At 43.7% G+C, this 11,057-nt stretch overlaps 1 protein-coding gene across 1 annotated transcript; it reads right to left on the bottom strand.

Annotated features, from left to right (window-relative positions):
• Positions 1–1,359: 1,359 nt before the first annotated feature.
• CYSLTR2 (cysteinyl leukotriene receptor 2) lies at positions 1,360–10,541 on the bottom strand. Its single transcript, XM_074931641.1, has 2 exons — positions 10,510–10,541; positions 1,360–2,318 (listed from the first exon to the last, which is right to left on the bottom strand). The coding sequence occupies exon 2, from the start codon at positions 2,290–2,292 to the stop codon at positions 1,360–1,362; it is 933 nt and encodes a 310-aa protein (XP_074787742.1). The 5' UTR covers positions 2,293–2,318; positions 10,510–10,541.
• Between the last annotated feature and the right edge of the window lie 516 nt (positions 10,542–11,057).

The raw sequence follows: 11,057 nt of genomic DNA, 5'->3' as shown, positions 1-11,057 counted from the left end.
TAGAGTGCTTTCTCCAAATAAGTTTAGAGCACTGAGAAAGTATCTTCACTGACAGAAGCCTTCCTTTGCGTGGATTTCACAGGGAGGGAAGGATTTCAGCATTTTAGCTAGTTTTCATATGAGACAGGCTGTTTTCCTGGAAAATATGACAAACCTTTTTGTCTTTTTTTTATTTATTAAAAAATGAGGTTATTAAAAACAAAATCTAAACTTAAAAATTCAGGCAGCCATTTGGTGAGATTTTCCAAAGTACACATAGGTGTAGCTTCCCATTGCTTCCTAAAACAACCCTCCTCCTCCCCTGCCTCCTGTCTTTCCTCCTGTTCCTGGTTTAGTGCTTCCCTGTTGCATTGGTGTGCCTTTGATGTCAGGGAGTTCAAAGCAGCTGGAAGTTAATCCTATGAAAAAAGAGACCAGTTTCCCCCTTGGAGCAGGCAGGAGTTTACCTGGAGGAAACCACTCCCTAGGTGCCTGTTTGGATCCCTACATGGGAACTGAGTTGCCTAACCTAGCTTTCAGAAAAGCACTGGCAACAGTAAGTGTAAAACAAGTGTCACAATGGCCTTGAAGGAGTCAGCACACACGTGGAAAGCTGCAGGGTGCACGAACCCTGCCCTTGCTACCAGCAGCCATCTTACTCACATTGCTCTGTGCTGATGCCGTTTGCTTGAAATCATTATCTCACTTGACAATCGGTAAAATGTTAAGCAAAATAACTTGATGGCCTCCTCAGAGTGGAAAATTTTAAAATGTTAATGTCTTCTGAACAGCCTGACCCTGTACTGGGTACTGTTTGGCTCTCTGCCTGCTTTGTAAGTAAGTCAGCCTCAGCAGAAAGTATCAGTGATGCTTTACATTTCTGTTATGTGCAGACCTTTGGCTCGTGTTGGCAAAGGGAACTGACAGGGTGCTATGAACTGTTGAGTATCGCAGCATCTGAACCATGCATCTCTGCACGCACAGGGATGTGGAGCACAGAGAGATTCAGACACAAACACTGAGGTGGGTAGGTGAGCAGTCTCCCTTCAAGTCACTGGCTGAGTATAGTGAAATTAAATGAACAGGCTCTAGTAGCAAGGTAAATCCCTTTCAATCACTTGCCCTGGGGAGGATGAACACTAGAAGTGTTCTACGCTGCCAAATAGAATAGGACTAGGGATCACACCCTGCACCTGACCTCTGATCATCTTGTCTCAGTTTTGGCCATCCCCAACAAGTTCTCTCCAAGACACTTTTTGCACCAGAGATGCCTGGCACTGAGCAGCATGGCTGCAGGATGGCTAGAACCACACAGACTCTGGACCCAGTCTAGATGTCCCTTTGGGTCTGTATATATCTAATTTTGCAGTTCTGCATGAGCTACCTGCGGTACAGACTTCTGATTCTCGCTTTGAAATTTTCAGCCGCAAAGTAATAGAGGACAGGATCAAGGCAGCTGTTCATGGCAGCAAGGCAGAGAGCAACCACCAGTGCTTTGTGCACGGGCAGGCTGGCCTGGCTGCAGCTGCTGTGCATCAGGTGGGCAGTTCGCAGGATGTGATACGGCAGGAAACAGAGGAGGAAGAGGATGAGAGTGATGATGATGGTGGACAGAGCCTTCTTGTGACAGACTGCCTTCTTGTGCTGTGGAGTCTTGGACTTGAGCAACGCTTTGATTGCAAAGATGTAGCAGACAATAATTGTGCAAAATGGCAGAATGAAGCCCACGATGAGGACAAAGCTGTTCATCATGAGGAGCCTGCGGGTGCTGGAAGGGTGGAGGTCCAAGCACTTGGCTGGGTTGCTGTACCCAGCGATTTCCTTGCTTAACAGAGGGCTGGAGGCTGCCAGCACGAAGACCCATATGGCTGCGCATGTTATCCTGGCATACTTTATGTTGGTTACTTTCCAGTGTTTGAACGGGTAGACGATGGCTATGAAACGAACCACACTGAGCACGGTGAGAAAATAAATGCTGCAGTACATGTTCACGTACAAGGTGTAAGTCATGATCCTGCAGACAATATCACCAAATATCCAACGCGATCCCAACAGGAAATATGAGGCCCGAAAGGGCAAAGTGCTCACAAACATGAGATCTGAAACAGCCAAGTTCTGCATGTAAATGTTTACTGAGGTCTTCCTCTGTGAAGGCTGGAAGAAAACGTAAATGGAGAGGGTATTTCCAACAGCACCCAGGAAGAAGATAAAGAGATACATGATGGGATAAATCACTTGCTTGAAGCTGTCAATCGTACAGTTAAAGGAGCTGTTAGTGAAGTTGTTGTCTAGTGCCATCTTGGAAACATTCATAGTCTAGAGCCAGGCTCTCTGTCTTTCTGTCAAAGTAAAAAGAAGTGGTGTGAGTGCTGGGTTACAGGCCAGGCAAGGAGTTCAGCTATTCAGGACTGTTTTGCTGGGGACAGAGATTTCAAAATGCAGAGGGCAGTGGAAAGTAAGGGTTCATTAATGAGTAATTTGTTATGATGTCCCAGTAAATGCACATCTCAAGGCATAAATCCCAGTCATCTCTATACAGTTTCAGTATTACTGGTTGTTGTCTCAGCCTATGAAAGTGCTGCCTTTTAAAGTGCTATGTGTGTGTTTTAATGGCAATTCTCTGATCTTCTCTGTGCAAAACAAGACAACTTGCTGTCAGCCATTTTGTAGCAGGGAAGTTTTGAGTCTCCCATTACCTACCATGGAAACATCAAAACCTGATCAGAAAAGAAATCACTGTCACTGGTAGGTCTGCATTTCAAATTAGGATGAAAACCCCAAGGGCTGAAGTTGTCTTTCAGAACTAGTGAAATTTTTCTGGTTTGTTGTTGGCAGCATGTCACTGAACTTTCCCAAGCAATACCAGAGGTATACTGATATACTACAGAATGTATAAATTAAGGACACTTTGACCTTAAACACTGCATAAATACTGTGCTAGGTATGTATGGTTCCTTTTTAACTCTCTCCTCCTTACACAGTATTTCTTCTTCCTTGTAAGTTTCTGATGGCTTTCTGTGTCTCTTTTTGTGGGGCCTTGGCTTCATTTACCACTTTCTCAACCTCTTTTGTGCTCAGCTGCTCTGCATCAGTTATCTACACGCACTGCAGCTTCCAGGACAGCCCACGCTTGCAGCCATAATGAAAATGGCCGGTGAGAAAATGGGCTGTGCTCACAGAGAGTGGTATTTTTTCTCCTATGAGGCTATAATTCAATCAAATCAAAACCACTCATCACTAAAACACTCTAAATAATTTTTCTTTTCTCATTAGGGTCTATTTCCTTGCTGAACTTCTGATTTCTTCTCTCAGCTGACCTGCAGCTAGTAGTATCTTCAAAGGAAGGTTTCACTATTGTTGCTTGCTTAATAGTGGGAGTAATTCCCTCTCGGCATCTGCCAACATATTCTAAAGGTGGAGCACAGAATATTTTAGCCTAAAACCCAGAAATATATGGCATTTCTAGATGCATGAAAAAGAAGGTTTTCATTTGCTCCAGCAAGAGTGATAACGGGTTGATGGTACCTGACTGCATTGTATCTCTTATTCTGGACCTCACTGGCTTCACAATTTGAAATTAATTTATTTGCACAGGTGGAATGTCCCTAGGGGGCAAAGTTGGCTCTAGGTTTGAGTGCTCTGGACTCCCAGTTACCCAGTGCAGAATTCCAATGTGCTGTAAACAGGAGCTAATTTCTGAACTCAAGCCATGGTGTGGGAACCTGAGCTATGTTCAGAGCAGCCCATGGTATCTTCAAGGCGATGTCTCAGAGCTCATGTGGATCCCTTAATATAGCAACCAGATGTGCCCCAGCAGTTGTCTTTCATCTGGCTCCACTGCAACAGGGAGCGTGGGAAGCATAACCCTCAGGCTGGGCTCCCAAGGAGCAGGACTTACCCCCTCCACTGCAAGATGGGAGCGTGGTGGCCTGGGGAAGGGGAACATTTACTCACACCAACATTATACCATTCCCAGCTGTGCCGGAAATTATCCCTCCAGAAAATAAAGATAATAATATCTATTGCACTTAGAAACACTGAAGACTGTAGGTGGGCAAATTTGATACTGGGGCTCAGCAAAGCCCCTGACTCAGTAAACACATGCTCCTAAAGGAAATCTCCTCACCTGAGATCCTCTTCCCCTGCAGAGGGGAGAGACAAGGTATACTTCCTAACACAAATCTTTTGCAATCGGAGTTTTGAACAGTTTTGATTTTCTGTGCAAAGTGACTGATATATAAGTTTTCTGTCTGGGATCAAGGACCAGCTTTTCTCCTGATTGAAGTTGATGTCCACATTTTCAGGGAAACATTTCAGCATGAGGTACTGCAAAGGGAGAGTCATTTTGCTATGGCCCAAGCATCCTTGCCTTTAGAAACCCCAAACCACAAGAGAATACCTATGCCTGTTGAAACATTCCTGTTTTGTGGGACACCAACACTGTTCTGTGAAGCCTGTGAGATAGAGGAGCCAAACAAGGATGAAGAACTTGAAGTGTGGGCAAATTCAAGGCCCTGCTGAGCACCACAACTGATGGCTTGTGGCCTGACAAGATCTGCTAAAGAATGGGATTAGGGTAATGAAAATTCAGCTGATGAAAAGCCCATGGTCCCTGCACCCTGGAGAGAGCACTACAAGCACAAAGGCTGAGGTACTTTGCTCAGGCTCTTCACATGAGGCTATCTAGCTAACTACCATTAAAACCATTTTGTGCTCCTCATTTCTCCAGCCAGCTAAAGACCTTTAGGAAACCAGATGCACATGTGTTATTGAGAAAACTCAGCATTCATGGGCCTGGCAAGAAATCCAGTAGTCAGACTCCTCTTCAGGTTATCCAAACAAAACTTTCAAGCTGTTATGGGATGTTTAAGAGAAAAAAGCTGGTTATCTGAAAGCTGTTAACTACCATGGTGCCTGCCCCTCAGTCAAGGGCCAGGAATGACCCATGCAATTATCATATGTAGATGCTCCTACTTAAATGTGATGTAGAAAGGAAGGTGCAGTAAAAGATACATTTCATACAGGACTATCTCAAGCAACCACAGAGGAGAAGGGGAGAATTGTATTCCTCCTTGAAGCCAAGAGCTGTTCATTAGCCAGCTGTTCATCATCTCCTAGATAAACAGAAAGGATGGTATATGTAAAGACGGGCAAGAAACTTTGCTTTCACCAAGAGCATTCAGACTGCCTCCTGGGTCAGGAACAAACACAGTGGGTTTTGGCTGAGAGACTAGACCTATAGGGTCCCCCAGAAGGCTTCAGAAGGGAGATTGGTAGCAAGATCTAACAGCCCTCTGAGAAAAAGGGACAATCTGAAATGAGAATCTCTCTTAAGTGGTACTGCAAGACTTCTCTGATGGAAACTCCCTAGCAGGAGATATTTTTCTATATATGAGTTTCCCTGATGGAAGCTATCAAGTAGAAGCAGCTGATACATGTCCCAAGGCTCTGACAACCACCCTGAGAGAGAGCACATCAGCTAAGCAAGAAAAAAGGAGGTTTTTCTGAAATGACTGCTGCGTAAGCAGATTAGATGTAGAGTTTGGGGGGTGGGGGGTGTTTCTTTACCTCTGTGAAGTCTCTTCGAAACACTTACAGCTTGATTAGTATGGTTTTTATAAATAAAAATGTACCTTTTATTACAAATTATGTCTATTTATTATGAAGAAATATTTTGCCTTTTATCTGAGCTTGGCTTGAATGTGATTTAAGGTAAGGGGATGACAGAAAGACATTCCTTGCCTAAGGTGAATCTAACACCCTTAACAAATGGGTGCAGAAACCAGGTGGGAAACTGATAGAGCAAAAGTAAGAGGAGATTTGTTTAATTGGAGGAGATACTAAACTACTAAAAGTGCCCTAAACCTATCAGATTTTAAGCCTAGGATGCAGCTAGCAGTCTAGCAGCAGAGTGGGGTCTATCCTGTAAACTGCCCAGTATGCGATGTGTACGGCTGCCTCCCCAGGGCAGGTTTTGTGTGTGTGTGTGCACGGCAAGGGGCTGGGGGTGTGGAGGGACAAGGCTGGCTGTCTCCAGGCAAGAATGGCCCAGCAGTAATGGGGCAGGAGCAGGTCTGCCAGGTGGCAGACCTCGTGATATGTCTGTGCAGATTACTTTGGGGTGCAGAAGAGGAGCCAGTGGTGGCTGTGGTCATTGTGGTCACCAGGGATGAAGATCTTCGGGGCTCAGCTACAAGGCAAGAGAGAAGCTCAGGTCAGAGTTTCAGTGCATGCATGAGGTAGTAGAGAGGAGAAATTTAGGTATGTAAGGAACTGAGGCATCTTTTGGGATAAAGGCAGGCGATACAGAAATGAGAGACTGAACTGTACCCAGAGTGGGGCCAGGCTGCTGGCACTGCAGAATGAAAGCTTTGCAGAGGAGTATTTAATTAGAAGCAACAGGGGAGCTGATGGGCATGGGAGAGCAAGTGGGCTGGACTGATGAGACCTGAGAGGGCATTGAACTGACATCCAATGCACCTCTGACAAGGCCAGGAGGGAAATAAAGCCCAGCTGCAATAACTAGAGAAGGCAAATCCAGCTGCCCACAAATCAGTTAGCTGTCACATGTTATCTTGAGTGACTGATCAAAAGGAAATCTTACATGTAATTCCGCACCAATGCTCAAAGCCCAAAATGAGATGGGGGAGCTGGAAGGCTTGGCTTGAGGCAGCAACCCTAGTACAAGGGGAACCTCAAAGACCTGCTGGAGAGAGAATAATCAACAGAAGACTGTGTTGCCATGCTACCAGCTTTATGGTAATGATAATGTGGGATGCACAGGTGGAGGAGTGGCACTGTGCATGAAGGACTATGTAACTTGCAGCAGCATAAAAATACCATGGCTAAAGAGAAGCACTACAGAGTTCTTGTAGGCAGAAATCCCATACTCTAATAATAAAAATATAGTACTAGGAATGCACTACAGAACTGCTCATCATGATGACGACAGTTATCAGAAAATGTTAAGTGAGAGCAGGAAGCTGAAAGCAGGTAGCAATAGCAGGAGATTTTGGGTGCCTTTACAAAGATGCGATGCTGCAGGCCAATGAGATATAATGTCCCATATGCAATAAATGGCTGATTCCTAGAATAATTAGTTCTGCAGACAAATCCACAACACAAGATGCTATTTTACATTTGATATTTAGTGCTGCACAGGTCCTGGTTCAAGCAGGTTTTGATGAAGGGAGCTCTGTACCAGCAATCACAGTAGAGCTACGTTTGGCAGTGTTGTGGGACAGAGAAGCAGTCCCAGAAGGAAGAAGCCTACATAATTTTGAGGGCTGTTTAAAACAACAAACATAAATTTCAATAAAATGTGTTAGAAGCCTACATTCCAAAAGAAATAGACATTTTAATAAATATAGAGCCTGATGTCTATCAGTAGAATAATTAGCAAGACTATGATAGGAAAAAGATCACCATTTAGAAAGCAGAAGTCTTGTCCAAATAGGGAGAACAGGAGCATGTACTATGACAGATCAAATACAGAGAGAAAACTAAGAGCATTAACAAAAAATTTAAAAATAAAAAAAAAAGTGAAAAGCACCTGGTGAAGGATGCTCAGACTGACATAAATTTTGTAAACCCACTGAAAGATGAAAGATGACCAGGAAACTGACAGGGTTGCTTGGCGGCAAAATATCTCTTAGGGACAGCAAGGCCATAGCAGAGAAACTCGGTGAGTTCACTCTTCCCCACCAAACATGTTGGGGTATTTTCATGCCTGATGCAGCAAACAGCTCAAAGGAGCCGGCTCCACTCAAGGGATCTGTGCAGGAAATATTAAACTGACCAGATTAAGTGGGAGGCCAGTAAGTAATCAGGACCAGATGGCATTCATATGAGTATCCCAAAGGATCTCAGATGTGAGACTGGCAGCCAAGGCACGTAACCCACCATTACAATCAGGCGTTGTGCCAGGGGACTGGCTGGTCTACATGAGAGAGCCTTGGGAGGGCAGCTCGAGTGCCATGAGTCAGTCTCAGTGCTGGGAGCTACTGACCGCTGAGACTGATTTCCACCTCTGGTATGTTGTGGGGGGTCTGTAATAAAGAATGAAGGTGCTGAGCTTGTGGAAACACCAGTCTGCTGAAAAAGAGTCAGCACATCTTCTGAACACAGTGATCCTGCCCTACTCACCTGCTGAAGGGCTGTGAAGATGATGGATGAAGGGGGCCCAGTAGTCATTTGATATGTATATATGGATATGTATGTATTTATACATTTGCATTTGTCAAAGCCTTTGACAAAGCTCTGTACCAAGGGTTTCTGATGGAACTAAGCTGCCAGAGAGCTGTAAGGCATGTCCTTTTATGGACTGAAAGCTGGCTGAAGGGTAAGAAGCAAATTGTGGGCTTAATGAATCAGCAATGGTGTCCTCTAGGATTTATTCAATATCTTTATTAATAACCTGGAGAAGGCAGTTATCTGGGTTAACAGATGCCATGCTGAAAGAGTGGTAGATAAGTGTTAGTGTATTTTAATGTGAACTGATGCATGCTGAAAAAAATAATCTAAACCTGCATGATACAAACTTGAAACTGACTGAACAGGGAATTAGGCATTGGCATCACTGACCATTTACGGAAGTAATCTCTGCATTGGATGCAGCAGCAAAAGCAACCAAAAATGTCAGCAAAATGACAGGCATCATCAAGAAGGCTATGGAGAGCAAAGCATGTTACCACCTTGTATAAAATCTTCATGCATCTGGTCTCTACACCCAAATAAAAGAGATTATAGAGTTAGAGAAGGTGCAGAGAGGGGCAAGTGAAATGATCAGGGAGACAGAGCAAGAACTAAAAAGCTTGAGACTCTTCAGTATGAATAGGAGGAGGCTGAAGAAGGATGTGGTCAAGTTTTAGAGTCACGAAGGTGTTGGATGGTGTGAATATGCACTGTTATTCACAGGGTTCTGCAGTACTGGGACTTGGAGTGCTCATCAGAGTTTTTGAGTCTTCTTTCAAACAGATAAAAGAGAGTGCTCCTCCATGAAGCGAGGAGCGGGCGGTGCTGGGAGCTTGCTGCCACAGCAGGCAGTGCAGGCAGGTGGCTCAACAGTGTCAAAGCAGGATCGAACAAATGCGAGGGCAGTAAATGGGAAACAAAAGTCTGGGCAGGGATGTAATCACCAGAACTCATGGACAGCAGTCAGGAAGCTGAGGAAATGCAAGGGGAAAGCACTTTGAAGGTGATTAGGCTCTCATGTTTTGTCTAACCAGTGTCTCCTGTTGCCACCATCAGAGATTGAATACTGGTCTAGATGGACATTGGTCTGAGCTGTCAGCACATTTCTCACAGTCACAATATGCTTCTAGTTCCTGGCAATGTAACAACCACAGTTGACTTCACTATGTTACCCCTAATTCCTCCTGGTGAAGTGAGACCAAAGCCTCGTTTGATACTAATACAGAGATTCCACCCTCTATGTCAAAAAGCTATTACTGGGGAAGTGGCAACAGTCCGCAGCCCTGGGCTGCCCTCAGATCTCGTGGAGGGCAGTCAGTCAAGTCATCCAGCAGCTCAGCAGACAACGGGATCAGTTTCTATGCCATGCGTGGACAGAAGGACAGGCTCCTTTTGAAGAGGTGCGGTAGAGAGGTGCTGCTGCTAAAGGTATAAATATGAAACCTCCACTGTCTCCTCTAAAGGTGTAAATATGAAACCCTCCATTTCCAAACTTGGACCTGCTGCTCTGAAAACTGCATTCGCTATTACATGAGGAACTACCAAAGAACCTATTTTCAATAAAGTGTTCTGCACATGCAAAGTTAAATAGGGAAATCAGGCTGTTCATGCAAAATACAGTTCTTTGCTGTGTTAGGTGATAAATATATAGATCCTTTTGTATGCCAGGAAAAAGACATGCTCTCTGCATCAATCACAATAATCTTTTGTCTTAAGAAGACCTCAGACACCACCATCTCATGTCATTAGCCAAATAGGAAGCCAGTTACGATATCGCTGCTATACAGGAGACCACTTGCATTTGCCACTGCACTTCCAAGAAAACCAGAAGTTCTCATGTTTTTTTTAAAGTTCCCACTGGCTTTCCTTCTAGCATTCACTTTGTGTTTTAGCAGCAGCATTGCCAAGAGTAAATGTAACAAAATGTAAAATTTAGAATTAACACTAAATTCAGCAAAACATGGCATTTTATTAACCTTTCTATATGCACAATAATGAAAAAAAAAAAAGTCTGACTTTTAACACCTTTTATTTTAAAAGTTTCCCATAAACCTAATATATATTTTTCATTTAGTTAAAAAATGAGATTCACTTAATCAGATCCACAATTTGATATCTTCCATCTGGCCAACTTTCCTAGTTACATAAATCCACCCTTTTTTCTGCCAAAAATATTCTCAAGACCAGCTTTGTCATAGACAAAGTTTAGTCAATGATCACAGCTTCTGGCAAATAAAAAGCTTACTGCCAGTAGTAAGAAATATAAGTAGTGTGTATTTTAATCATTGCAACCATTTTTATCTACATCAGAAAAAAAGCAGACAAATCTTGTCCTACCTCAGCTCTTGTGCCTTCTGGTGTGTTTGGTATTTCCTTCTTCTGCTTGCTGTTGCTCACAACTTTCTGTTTTGATAGTGGAAAGGAAAAACACAAAACCTTGACACAAAACCCAAGTGCTATTTATGCAGAAGTCACAGAAAAGCAATGAGCAGTAGTAAAGGGAAGTAAATCCTGATTAAAAGATCTTACATCTCGTTCTGAGAAATGTTCTCAGCTCAAGGAGTGGTGCTAGGAATCACATGGCAATCTTTCATAATTTTCACCCAATGAAAGAGGCTCTGCAGCTACGTGGCATGTTGGGAAGCTTTCTGGATTCCTGTATTTGGGCCCACACTTCTATATATGTGCTTTCAATAATCAGGATTCCTCAGAATATTAGAGGAGATCCCTGTATAAGCTTCACATGGACAGTTAGTGATTTAGTTATGGGAATTATGAAGAGAACACATTCTGGGGTCATTTCCCAGGCTTTTCATGCAGAAATCACAGGAAAAACAAAACTGTAAGCAGGCTGCTAGGAATTGGTGCATAATCTTGTTCAGCTC

The sequence above is a fragment of the Athene noctua genome, chromosome 1, assembly GCF_965140245.1.
Source record: "Athene noctua chromosome 1, bAthNoc1.hap1.1, whole genome shotgun sequence".
Taxonomy (NCBI): Eukaryota; Metazoa; Chordata; class Aves; order Strigiformes; family Strigidae; genus Athene; species Athene noctua.
This window is presented reverse-complemented; position numbering and strand designations above follow the sequence as displayed.